Source organism: Hypomesus transpacificus, chromosome 2 (genome assembly GCF_021917145.1).
Source record: "Hypomesus transpacificus isolate Combined female chromosome 2, fHypTra1, whole genome shotgun sequence".
NCBI lineage: Eukaryota > Metazoa > Chordata > Actinopteri > Osmeriformes > Osmeridae > Hypomesus > Hypomesus transpacificus.
Genome location: NC_061061.1, coordinates 15,185,701 through 15,199,595, shown reverse-complemented (window position 1 = coordinate 15,199,595; position 13,895 = coordinate 15,185,701). Strand labels below are relative to the sequence as shown.

The window sequence follows — 13,895 nt, the reverse complement described above, 5'->3', positions numbered from 1 at the left end:
CCCCCCCCATTTTATCACGATTTCAAAGCCTACTTTAACATACTGTTTATTTATTTTTTCATTCTAATTGATGAGTAGTTAACAGCATCATGTGGTGTGATGAACTTAAAAAACTCATTTTCAGTTCTGCTTTACAGACACTTTAACCGTTTAGTCGGCAAGACTCAAACTAGTTAACTATCACCGCAGCACAAACTGGATTTGATCTCATATCATACCAGTTTCTAATTCACTGCTTATACAGAATGACTGAAAAGCACCTGGGAAAAGGCGATTTTCAAAATGTTTGAAAAAGTGCGCCAAGAATATACTGCGCAGTCTGCACTATTTCCAGTTCCGTTGTGTCAAGCCGCCATATTTGACCCACAAATAATGAAAACAATGATATTTGCTTAGCTTGAAAGTTTCGAAAGTGTATCAAACACACATTCTGGTTTGTAAACATAAGAGTTTATCTTGAGCCACTGAGTACCTAAGGTGAGTTATGCTTGATATTATTAGCTTTGTTAAAATTCGTAGAATGTTTGGCTGGGCTTAATCAAGTCTGCCATACTAAGCTGCAGTAGCTAAACTAGCCAGTCAGATAATTCCTAGGGAGTTTGCAGTATGTTTGTTTAGCTAGCTAGTCTTGCATTACAGCACACGCATTGTATGTCATAAACCGTATTCTGTCTTGCTAACCAGTAGAATACTTACTTGTAAATAAATAATTACAAGGTTTTAATGTTTCTTAATGCTAGCTAGCCTGTTAGTCTTCTGTGCCTCTTTCGTGGTGCCTTAGTTTTTAGCTAGCGGATGTGGAAATGGCAAGTACTGTATCGGTGCCTCTGATTTGGCATCCGTAGAATAGGTTCAACTTCCACCGGAACATCAATTATCGGGACATCATTATACTTATAAAAATCCTTATTTCCATGTAAATAATTTGATATGTGTGCCCACCTATCTATGTCAAACTGTGCTGTGTAGTCTACATGCAACTGCTCTGGCTTCGCACTGATAAAGTAAAAATTAAACTACGAATATCTAAACGGTGAGGATCAGAGACACTTTAAAATATTAAACCTAGATGATGGACAATGTTTTACGTCATTCCTTTTCTAAATGCGAATTGTTGATGTTCCGTGCCACCTGGTGAAAAAAAGTTTGACCACCCTCCCAGCAGATGTCGCTCGTGGATCTGGGGAAGCGCCTGTTGGAGGCAGCACGGGCAGGGCAGGACGATGATGTCAGGTCTCTCATGGCCAATGGGGCCCCGTTCACCACGGACTGGGTAAGGCCTGTTACATACTGTACATTACATAGATGGGCTTTTTTTTTTAAATTATTGCACGTCGTAAGCTGTAGTCAATAAATTGAATGAGGAGATTGGTACTGTATTGTTCTCCGACTCGGTGATACAATCTCAAATAAAGCTCAAACCATTTTTCCAGCTGGGGACATCCCCTCTTCATTTAGCTGCTCAGTATGGACACCATTCTACTGCAGAGGTGCTTCTCAGAGCAGGTGTCAGCAGGGACGCCCGGACCAAAGTGGATAGAACCCCACTTCACATGGCAGCGACAGAGGGCCATTCAAGTATAGTGGAGCTGCTAGTAAGGGTAAGGATAATGGTCTCACTGCAGCTGTACAATTGCAGAGAAACAGAAAAGGTATATATGAAATGTTAGGTGGCTTAACCAGATCCTGGAACGTTTCTAGATCCTCTTGTAGTACAACACAGCATGATGTTCTATTACTCTGTTTACATTTGGGTGACTTTTATCTGTTAAATCACTAATTATCTAAGGCTAAATTGAGGAAAAACATTTTAATGTCCTTCCTGTTTTCACCTATGCATCTCTCTCACATGCTCTTCAACAGAGTGGGGCGGACATAAACGCTAAGGACATGCTTAAGATGACAGCACTTCACTGGGCAGCCCAGCATGGTCATAGGGAGGTGGCCGAGCTGCTGCTCAAATACGGCGCTGATGTTCACTCTCTCAGCAAGTTTGACAAGACCCCCTTCGACATTGCAATGGACACCAGCAACACAGAGCTTATGATACTGCTACAGGTGAAGGGAGGGGGTTTGTGTGTTGTTGCTCCAAATGTGACTGATGTTTTCTTGTTGTGTAGTGCCTGCAAATGGCAAACAGATCCCCTGCTTCCACGTTTCCGCCTGTGTTGCTATGGTTTCAGTGATAGTAATATTCTCAGCTACAGAAATACACATGATCCTATACTTTCAGCAATAAACCCTCATTTAGAAAAGAGAAATGCATTATGCAACATATTGAGGCCCTAGGCTGGGAACAGAGGTACAGTACTGTATGTAGGAGGTATTGTATCAGTATTAGATCTTTGTCTGTTGCGTGTGTGTGTCTTTTTAGGATGGTATGCAGAACCAGGTTAACATGAATCCAGAGCCTCAGTACATCATCCCTGCAAGTGGTGTACTAAACCTCTCAGACCTAGTGACCACAACTAAGAGCACTCCAGGTAAGAGGCACGTCACCCTGCATCAAAACAAGTTCAACATTCCACTACTCCGCTATGGCTAAATTAGGCTTATTTAAAATGACACTTCACAAGCAGGTTCATTTATGTTTTATACAGTGAATGTATGGTCTATTAGGAGTATTTCAATAAACACACATTTCAACACTAAAATATGTTCTAAAAGAAGAGGAATCAAAAACCCAAGAAACAGATTAAATGTGATTTTAAATTAAATCAAATCAAAGGTGAATCTTAACACTTTTGTTAAACAGTGAATGTATGGTCTGTATGGAATATTTAACTAAACGAAAATAAAATAGTAATAGTAATATTACTATAGTAATAGTAAAACCATGTCTCCCCGGTGTTCTCAGTACACTCTCTAAAGCAATATCATTCTAATCTTGAAATCCGTCAAAGACAGCCAGAATAGGGCAATAATCATGTAGTGTGCAGGTGGCATAAGTCTACTGTATACATACAGTCTCTCAGAAATGCAAGGTGATGAAGTAAGAAAGTGAACAGTGCACCATCTGTTGTCACCCAGGAGAACCTGGCTCAACCACCTCAGTTCTGGCTACCCTTGCAGCCCTGGCAGAGGCCTCTGGACCCATGGGGAAGTCCAATGGTGCTGGTAATAATACTAATAATACACTTAAAATAAAGGTTGGAATCTCAATTAGTGGGTGTACTGTTTGAGAGACCACGCCCTTCAGAATGATACTTTCAAACACATGTAAATTAATTACATGAAGGGGGCATGGAAAACCTGTAAAAAAAAAAAAAAAATAATAGAAGAAAAGGAAATAATAAAATACGAATAATTTAATCGTAAAATCACTTTTGTGAAAATTAGCTTTTTGGTCATGGGTATCAAGTTTGAAATAGGCATGGAAATCCATAGGTCTAAAGGCTTGGGGAGCCTGTTATAGACTGTGGTCACAATATAATACTAATGTATTTGGATTATGCCAGCATTCACTGTAGATTTGAAGAAAAAAGGATTTGGTTGTTACTAAACATATGGTCTTTTCCCCTCAGGCAAATCGGAGGATGCAATAGCGGCAGATTCCGTGGACTCAGCCATACAGCATATGGTGGGCGATGGGGGTCAAAGGGTCATCACCATAGTAACAGATCAACATGGTAACCTGCAACCAGCTGGGCTTGGAAAGCAGTTCTTTGTTACCATGCAGGGCCAGCAAAGTGAGCATAAAAACCAAAAAAACATATATTTCTACATTATTTTTTTAAATCTGTTGTATGCTAAAATGCCTTGCTCTGAAATTACTCTGTAGTGGTGGCAGTTCCAGCTGGTCATATTACAGAGGAAGTAGTGGAGGAAGAACTTCAGATACCCACTCCCTCACGGAAGAGGAGGACAGAACCATCAGCCAATCACAGCCCAAAGGTTAGACAATAATTCCATGTGCTTACTGCATGTATTACTGATCACTTTGCACCTTAATCCCATCTTGGCTTCAATGGCTTCCGTCCTTTTCACCATGTGATTTTGTGTGTTTTTCCAGAAGGGGAAAGATAGTCGTGAACAACTCCAAAAGCAGCTGCAAGAGGCTAACAGGAAGGCCCAGGAGTACCGTCAACAGCTCCTGCAGAAGGAGCAGGAGGCTGAGCAGTACCGCCTCAGACTGGAGCAGGCTATGGCCAGCGGGCAAGCCAACAAGCCTACTGCTGTCTCTAGATCGCAAGTTAAAGAGGAGGTCGTTCAGGAGGAACAACTTGAGGTGGAAGAAACTGGTGGATTGGTGATGGGAGTTGGAGAAGTGGTGGGAATTGGAGAGGTTGTGGGAGGTGGAGAGGAGGACAGAGTTGAAGGAGATGAGGATAAGATAGAGGGAGAGAAAGAAGTAAGGGAGGACATTGTAGAAGGAGAGGAGGATGCTGTCATTCTCCCCGAAGACACCATTCTGGTAAAAGTGGGGGAGTTGGATGCAGGGGAGGGGGAACAGGTGTCTCTTGAAGAAACGGAGGAAAGGGAGAAGGTCAAAAGCAAGGTCACCACCCCAAAGCGAGGCAGAGGTCGAGGGAGAGGTAGACGTAGGAGGTTTTAGTCATGTTGTTTTTCTGCTTGTTTGTTGTTACAATATCTTATAGTCCATGTTTTTATATTAATACAACCTGTCGTAAATGTCATGTGGTATTTGTAAATAAATTGCTAAATCTTTTTATACAAGCCATTGGTTAGCACTAGTTAAAGCCCTTACTGATATTCTTGGAGGGTGCTGCTGTCCAGGCATAAACAAGTCTTAGTCTATTAGTCCCCAATATTCAGTAGCAGTATCTGACTGCTTGAAAAGTTGTTGAATAGTTAACGCTGTACATATTGAGAGTTTGATGTGATAGAACCTTGAAGCAAGGTTTTTCAAAAGCATTTTTATAGATTACACTGCGATTAACATTTTTAACATCCATGAAAGAAATCTTGTCATGTAAATACAATTTAAAAGTATGATGTATGTTATATATACAGTACAATGTAGCTTTACCTATGTTTTTACTTCTTTAGCAGATTAGTAATGTCTAGAAAGTCATACCTAAAATGTTTATATGGAACTAGCATTTGTTACATCAGTAATTGGTCTGTCTCCTCTTTGCCAACCTTTGCTACCTTATGGTGGACAGCTAATTTGAATATATGCACCCTCAGTGCTGTTTTCTCTGCCTTTCTTCTTTTTGAGTTGTTGAAAAAGTTGTAATACTTAACAAGACAACTGTGAGTATGTGACCATGTGTGGTTGAGGTTGGTGTGTGTGCTATACTATTCACATGGTTGTGGTGCGATCTTAACTACAACTAAGCCTTAATTTCCCAACTATCTATGATTTTGTAGAATGGTTAGGTGTACCAGGCACAACATACTACCTATGTGTTTTTGACCACTGCAAACATCTAGCAATTTTAGTTTCTCAGTCATAGAAAGTTTGTATTGCTTAAATCTTTTTCCGTTATCGTATTGTAACATGCAACACCATTAATGTGATTTGTATATTATAATTTTTACTGGATCTGATCTCAAAATTCAGCATCATTGTACAGTTTTAAAAATCTCAAAACTTACTGTCAAAGAAACACTTATAACACTTTGCACTCTTAAGAAAGGTTTCTAATTTTGGTTTGTAACTACATTTAACATCTTTATAAACAGTTTTGTATTTTTTGTAATAAAACACTATTGGGATCTTTGTCTGTGTAGTAGTAGGTTTTTATAAAATATGGACAGTTATGATCTTGTTTATTTTGGAAAATGTCACAATAATGAAGTTGGTTTGTATGAGATTTAACCCTTTATTGAGCAAATAGATGTAATCAGTAAATTACTCTACTGATATTGTATCCATACACTTTTTGTCTATTGTCATACTTCAATTGACTTGCCATGACAAATACAGTTTACAATTAGTAATTCAACAGACGCTCTTATCCAGAGCGACTTACATTAAGTACAGGGACGTGCTCCCTGAGGCAAGTAGGGTGAAGTGCCTTGCCCAAGGACACGTCATTTAGGCACGGATGGGAATCAAACCGGCAACCATCTGATTAATAGCCCGACTCCCTAACTGCTCAGCCATCTGACCCTCCCAAGTTTTTTGCCTATTATTGGACTGAATGAATCTTGCAATACCGAGTACACCACATCAATATTATAACACAAGGGAGGTATTTGCTCTGCAAAATCAATTGTGTAATACCAACACTGTTCTTCCTCTTGAGAAATATGTTCATAAACCATTAAATTGGCTTACAACTGAATACAGAAATATGTTTTTTTTGGGGGGGGGGATTTTAATTTGAGGCCTACAATTAGGGTGGTTGTGTGTTTGTAGCAGACTTTAATATCCGACTTAGCTTAGCGTTCCTAAACTAAACTAATTAGCCCTGAAGATGAGTAACTTTTGACCGTGTTTAGAAGTATGGACCCTAAGTGGTTCAAGTCTTTGATATTATCATTAAACCTAAATTCACTGTAAAGTATATGTAAATGATTATGGGATGATCTGTCCTGCATCAAGGACAGGAAGGCTTTTACAATCCAGATGGCTGCTATGAAGCATTTAAAATAAGCAACATATATACCCAAAAAGTTCATAAACATACAAGGCATCCATTAATAGATCTATATCTTCTGCTTCAATATGTACAATAATTTGATGCAAATTTCTGTCTCAGATACTAGATATGTCAAGGCACCACAGTTTCAGAGTAGATTGTTATACTGCATGATATTGGATCCGTCTCACTTGAAAGAACAGACCTTGCCTGCAGCTGGAGCTCTCTCTCTCTCTTTGTCTTTCTCTCTCCCTCTAAACCCTACTGTAGATGGAGCCGTCCTCTCTCTGTCTCTCAGTTTAGTTCAGAATGCTTTATGTCTGTATTAGCCTTATGAAAGCCAGACAAAGTGTCTGGATTCACAAAATTCAAGCAGACAGCTGTAAGCCACCTCTGTCACAAACTGATAAAACATTCCCCCAATACTGTATGCTGCTGATATCAGGAGCTTCAAAAAAGGTTCAAGGAAACAATGATTTTGTCTGTTAATAACACAAATGTGGAAAGGATTTGTGATCATTTTTAATGTGAAAAACGATTACTTCAGGCAAACATCACAAGGTCAATGTACGTTTTTAACACTGACAAAAGCAACATGTGTTTCTATGTTTAAGCAACATACCAAAAGCTGTAAAACACTTATTCAATGCACTACACAATGCCCGCCATCATGCTATGAGAGTATACCATATCAAAAACATGCATTAATACTTCACATCAACACAGATAGCAAGGTATCACTATTGAACAAATCATTTGGGATAGGAAAAGGCCACAGCATATCACAAGAACCTCATACCAAGTGTCGAGTCCAAGGGTAGTGGAACAAGCATGATTTGCACTGTTTGGCAGTTTCATGACTCTTAGCAAAGTGCAAGCCATCTTAATGTATGCACAAGGCTGGTTTATCTCACAGCTAACTATTTGTAAACAATCTACACTATAAGGCATACAGTTGAAGATTTTCCCAGACAAAGAGCCACATACAGAGTTCATAAAGGGATGGACGTGAGATTACATTATCATTTGTGCAGATCTGGCATACCAACTGTGTATATGCCAACTGCAGGCAGTTATATGCTTTATGTTTTGTTTGTTTGTATGTTGTTGTTTAGTTTTTTTTATATTTTAAATGAGTCTCTCAAGTGGGTTTTACACAGAATATGGACAAAACTATGACACTTTTTGATTATCTTTCTTAAAAACATATTATTAGGCACAAGGAACAGCACAGTAAACGTGTCTTTCAATATACCTCATTTGGTTTATGACTCCTTAAACACCAAAGGTCTGGGGCCATCTGAAAGGACCAACATTCATTTAACACATCCATTGCTGACATCGAACATCTACGGTTGAGTCCAGAGAGAAATTAAAGGGAAAGTTCACCCACTTTTGTAATACTCTGTAGGCCTAAACAGTTTTACCAACCAGTACTGATTGTCTACTTCTTTGTATATATATACATTATCTGAGGGTGGCTATGGCAACGAGGTAGTCCATACTGATGGATGTGATGCATAAGTTGTGGATGTACCTTATACAGCAAATATTATGTAAGCATTGTATGAATTTATGTGGAGTTGTTTCTTACATTTTATGGACAGGATTTACAGATTACAGATTGAGAAGCTTTGACTGTGAACTGTGGTGCATCGATAACACACACTAAATTTACGGAGGTGTTTACCACAGAGATGTAGGCCTGGTGATTTGGCAGTCATTTGTTCACAATGGGACAGTAGACGTTTCACATGCAGTAAACTGCGGAACAATTAATTGGTTTTCTCCAACAACAACAACTCTTCAGGCCTTAGGGGCACTTCAGACGATGCGGTAATCAAACGTGTCCTTCTCAGTATGGTCGGTCCAGTTGGAGGAGGGCATGCTGCGGTAGGGGTCCAGCAGGATCCGGAAGCAACGCACAATGAGCAGTACCAGGAATATAAACAGAAGCAGAACAAACACGAATGCGGCCTTCTGTTCCAGTGTCTGGTAAGAAGGCATGTGATGGCCACCGCCCGAGGCAGACAAGGTACTGCTAAAGAATCCCTCGCCCATCCTGGGCACATCCATTATTGCTCACTGCTCCCAGTCTCTTTTTGACACTCAGAGATGTAGGATGATGGTAGAAGCCTGAAGTAGGAAGTTCCTGTGTAGGATGCCAAACAAAGCAAACAGAAGGCAAGGTATTGCATTCAATAACTTAAGCTGTTGAAAAGGAATGATTGAGGACCACAGTCATGCAGCGGGTAGGGAACATAATGAACTGTAGATGAAGAGAAAGCATTGTAGTTTAGAGCATATCATGTATTTTCCTCCTCAAACATACTTGTGTAAATGTCTGTGCATCACGATAAGAGGCACTTTTGGGGTTACGGCCAATCCATCATGGTTTTGCAAGCCTTTAGCATTGTCACAGAAAATCACAACATCACCTGTAATTATAGGATACCAGAACAGTTTTTTTTGTGATGGCTCATGGGGACAAGACAGACGAGAGCAGCCTTTGCTCTCTACAAATCTCTGCCAGGGACTCTCTCCGGAGAAGAGACTTCAACCCTGCCTCACTTTGACAGAAAGAGGACTGAGTGTGCTGTAATCCATCACACTTAGTGCTCAGAAATTCAATTTTACACTAGTGACTTATTGCTGTTATGGTGGAATTTGAGAGCTGATGTGGCAGTAAACTCAGCTGAAGAAGGACCAGGGCAAGAATTCACAATATCAATATATTATTATATTAGTCAATCAATATCAGATTGAATAAGCTTGTTGGTAAATGGAATAAGAAATGAAATTCTGAAGTGAATTTCTGAAGTGAATTACTGAAGTGAATTATATCATAAACAACACACATTTGATCTGCCATCAAGTGCTAACCACTTATCTATAGCTTCCCCCCCCCCCTAACTCCATTATGAAAACATTATATTGACAGCATATTGATAATTATATGATGTCATTTGTTGTCTGACTGTCATATAATGGACATTTGCATCGTCACTGTGTAAGCCTGCAGCCCATAGTGTCTGAAGCTATTTGGCCTACATCGTTTAATAAGTTTCAATTATCTACAAATATAAAATCTACATTGGTGTTACACTGGATCAAACAATTAATTATTTGATTGCTTTTGTAAAATTGTGAAAGAATCAAAATGTCATGTTTTAACCACCTGGAACAATGGTAGCTGTGATAATTTGCTTCAGTCCGTCATTAGGCCTTGAAAATCCCTTGGCCTAAATTAAATGGCATTAATGAATTGAATGACACCGTTGGCATTTTTGTGTTAGCATTTTTTATGTTGATGGAAAGAAGTTTAAGGTCCCACTTTATATGTGAAAACATTAAGTTGCCGAGCCTTGACCTGATAAAATGGCATCGCTTTAGAGACCAATATACAGTTGTAGGCTACATTCTACGTTAAAATTATGATGTTCAGGCACTATTAGTGCAACGTGCCATATCAACACGCATTTCTCAAGAATTGTGCAATGAAACCGGCACGTGTTGCGCATCAAGCATCCAACACATCGCATCCATTTGGACTGTAATGTCGCGTATAGGGCGATAACCTACCCCCCACAACGCCTAGTACAAAGAACAAATAAGTGTTGACACAAATTTGAGAAATTAGCGCCACTTTGACAACCATAGACTTTAAAAAGAAAAGAAAACCATAGATGTAATTTCATTCGAAAACGCCACTAACCTTTTAGAAGAGCGCGGGAAATTTTCCTCGGTGAAAACCCTATTCCCAAATGTATTTTTCGTTACAGCCTATCATAAATTCTGAACAAACTATAACGTTTATCAAAACGTAGCTTGCTTCCCCTATATTTTCATATATCAACGTTCTCTCAAACTCCTTTGGTCGTCTAGTTGCCCATCTCACACACCCCTACACTGAAGAAAACGATGTGGTGGCGGTATCTCGTCGCCAATGGCAACCTGTTGCCATAGTAATCCTCTCAGTCAGGTATTATTTGTGGATGTCAAGGTGTGGTTCCTCTTCACTGAGGGGAAATTAATTTGCTGCTCCCCTCCTTATTATTGCCATAGCCTACTGAAGTCTTGCACTATTTATTGGTGTGTAGCAACAACAATGTACACACTTCCACCATGGGACATATAGGCTACTATCATATCCTCTCAAGGAAGATGTACTTTCAGTCCTTACTCAATTAGAACTATATTTTGGATGAGTATTTTATCAAAACTCGAAACTCACACCGACAATGTTTTTAATGCGTTGTACTAATGTCTTAAATGACACAATTTATCATTTTCATGGGTCTTTCATGACATGGCTTCAAAAACATGGCTACCCAAATTTGAAATGAATATAGGGCTTACTTTTATGAGCCAATGCGCTTATGTTTAACCTTTGAAGCCTATTAAATTTAAGTCTCCAACCTTTATTCAGTTTTTTACAACAATTTAACCTTTGAAATGATTCCCTTGTTTGCACATTTTAGCAAATAGGGCTATTGCTTGTATATTAATATAGGTCTTGACAAACACCATACTCATGGATTGGAAACAGCTCTGCCAAGCTGTCTAAGACGTGTTAGTAATCTTTAAGTCATGACACAGATTTTAATTTAATGTCATGTTATTTCGTTTTTTAATTGTGTCCTGTGTCATTGGGTGGAACATTTGCTTCACATCTAGATTTCTTAGGAAGCAGTGGGGGGTTTCTGCACTTTAATTTCATCCACTAAAATCCAGACTGGGTTCAATAATTATTAGTTTGACTCCTTCAGTGTGAACAGGGGTGACTGAGGTGAGCAGGATAAAATCGTCCGAAGCAATGTCCAGGTTGCAGTGGAAATAAACCTTTTTGGCGTAATAATATGGCAGAGAGGTAGATTCAAGTTCATTGACTTACAGTCTAAAACCTTCTAGCATTTAGTACATTGTCATATTTCTTAGAACCTATACAATTTTCTCCATTCAAAACACATCATCTATTATTAAACACAGCAAGGAAAATGCTTTTATTGGGAAAAGCCAAACTGGCCTTATCTTTTTCGGCAAAGCAAAATTACAAATCTAATTATCCAAGGCGTGGTCTGCAACAAAGCAACAAAAAAGGGGAAATAATTCCACCATAAAGACTTATACTGCCCTCTGATGGTAGCTTGACACTACCGACACAAAAGTACATTTAGACTTTTTAGTATATCCAATATTACATAATCTTAACAGTGGCTTTCCTTGTGGATACGGGTGGTATAATGTAATGAAGTATGTATAATGTGATTATTACTAAGCAATTCACCCTTTAATTACTCTTACATGATTACTAAGGTCAATTATAATATCAACAACATTGAATGATCACGCTGATCGAAAGGTATGAGATGTTTGTAATCATCAGTCAAGCCAATATTTGTATTATTTGATGGGGTTTCATACTAATGGAAAGAAAACCAGGAATAACCATAAAATGCAGATTAGAATAAAAAACTCTAATCATGCCTTATGCCTTAGTTTGAAGAACGGTGCAGTGCATTTGAACGTAGATACATCGTTTCTAAAATGTTTTTGTAAGCATGTTGCATGCCTGCAGTTATTGCTAAATACCTTGCATTAAAGCTTGTTGTGGCACATTATTAAACATGACATAATAATTACAATATAATGCCTGAGCATACAATATTGCAATAACAAATTTGAGGTAAGCATTTATAAACTCATGTCTGCACATTAGCAATTTTACATTTCAATTGGTTCTAATATGCTACAATCAATAGTTTTCTTCTCTTTTTTTCTCAGTGGAATGATAGTAAGTGGGGTTGTGAGAAACATTATTGTACAGAAGCCCCAAATGAAATAGTGGTGGAGTCAAATTAGGGCAAGCAAGGAGGGCACTATGGTTTTGTGCCACCAGGTGTCAATACAGAGCTGTGAATCACATACTCATGATGCAAACATTTCACAAGTTAATGCCATCAAAGATTGAAGAAATTATATACCATCAGAAATGGCAAAAGTACACACATCCTTCACTCAAATAGAAATACAGGTACTTATGTTTAAAAATACTCTGGTAAAAGTTGAAGTGCTGACTACACTTTCACTCAAGTTAAAGTAAAGATGTATGGGCTCTGAAATATACTTAAGTAAAAAGTAATAATTACAATGACCCGTTTTAGTGTTATAGTAAAAAGTTGTTTATCTGTAAAACAGTGTAAAAAGTGTAATAACAACATAACAGTGTTACAACAGTGTAACGTGAACGGTAAGTGTTACATTTCCTGGAATGACTGAGAAAGTTATGAAGGCTTGGCTCTTGTTGGACGTAGCACTGTACTGCTCTTCTGTGTCCTGCTCAAGCTCTCAAAGTCCCATCTCCCTCTTCTTTGGCTTTCTCTTTCCCTCCCTCCCAGTCTCTCACAAACATAGTAAGTCTTGATGATGTCATATCATGCCTGACAGTCTTTCCTTTGAAAAGGGACTCAGAAATCTGTTAAGCTCCTAAAACATTTGAATGCATTTTCCAACAAAACAGACCATATATGTTTATTACCTCAACCTATTAACCTTTCCCTTGCCACAAGAAGGTTTTGGGTTGTTGGATGTTTGAATTAATGAAGCAACATGCTGAGAAGCATCAGCGATTTTACCGCGGGTGCAGGGGGTTCATTTGCACCCCCTATTGTTGGGATGAAAACATTTACATTTTCAAATTAATGTAAAAAAAACCGATTACATGTTTTTAGAACATTTAGTCAGAGTTGTATGTTCTATCATGGTTTGTTGTACTCTCATAATTAATTTAAAATGTTAAGATCTATTATTAATTTTGAGCATGTTTTTGTAAGCAAACAAAATAAAAATCACTACCCTTTGCACCCCCAGTTTTAAAACCTAGAATTGTATATGCTGAGAAGGTTGGAGTGGAATACGGTAATGGTTATAACATGGCTGGCTCACACAGTAATACGCTTTATGAAATATTTTAGCTATATTTCTATTAGAAATCTTTTATTTAAATTCTCATTTTAGCCTTCTTTGTGTTCTATAAAAGCCATGCTATATTGTTCTTTGTTCATTAGTGTCTAATAGTGGGATGAATAAACCAGTTATTTTCCTATCAAATTCACCAGAAACGTTCTAGAGCAGAATATTCGTAGAATCATATCTTAAGTAAAAGTTTGATCAAAATCTATGGAGTTTGGTTTCTACAACGATCTCTAGACACTGCAACCCTGGTCTCTGGAAATAGCCCGGCCTATTTAAAATGGCAAAAAGTAAAAAAGATTCTGGCATAAAAAGAAAATCTGCATTTCTTAAAACTGTCAACCACTCAGTCTCCCTGTGACAGTAATGATT

The 13,895-nt window shown here is 38.4% G+C and overlaps 1 protein-coding gene across 5 annotated transcripts; it reads left to right on the top strand.

The window, feature by feature from the left end:
* The first annotated feature begins 315 nt into the window (after positions 1-315).
* Positions 316-5,688, top strand: LOC124482547 (GA-binding protein subunit beta-1-like). Of its 5 annotated transcripts, none has more exons than XM_047042934.1 (9): positions 316-477; positions 1,166-1,273; positions 1,434-1,601; positions 1,864-2,058; positions 2,375-2,483; positions 3,031-3,111; positions 3,525-3,689; positions 3,782-3,894; positions 4,013-5,688. In XM_047042934.1, the coding sequence occupies exons 2-9, from the start codon at positions 1,166-1,168 to the stop codon at positions 4,553-4,555; spliced, it is 1,482 nt and encodes a 493-aa protein (XP_046898890.1). In that variant the 5' UTR covers positions 316-477; the 3' UTR covers positions 4,556-5,688. The 5 variants fall into 5 exon arrangements, with proteins under 5 accessions (XP_046898890.1, XP_046898863.1, XP_046898873.1 ...); XM_047042907.1 differs by having other exon boundaries at positions 3,031-3,117; XM_047042917.1 differs by having other exon boundaries at positions 1,163-1,273; positions 3,031-3,117.
* Positions 5,689-13,895: the final 8,207 nt, after the last annotated feature.

Coding starts and splice junctions, on each gene's coding strand:
- LOC124482547 (XM_047042907.1), top strand. CDS start 1,166: ATGTCGCTCGTGGATCTGGGGAAGCGCCTGTTGGAGGCAGCACGGGCA. Junction 1,274..1,433: donor CCCCGTTCACCACGGACTGG/GTAAGGCCTGTT, acceptor CCATTTTTCCAG/CTGGGGACATCCCCTCTTCA. Junction 1,602..1,863: donor TAGTGGAGCTGCTAGTAAGG/GTAAGGATAATG, acceptor GCTCTTCAACAG/AGTGGGGCGGACATAAACGC.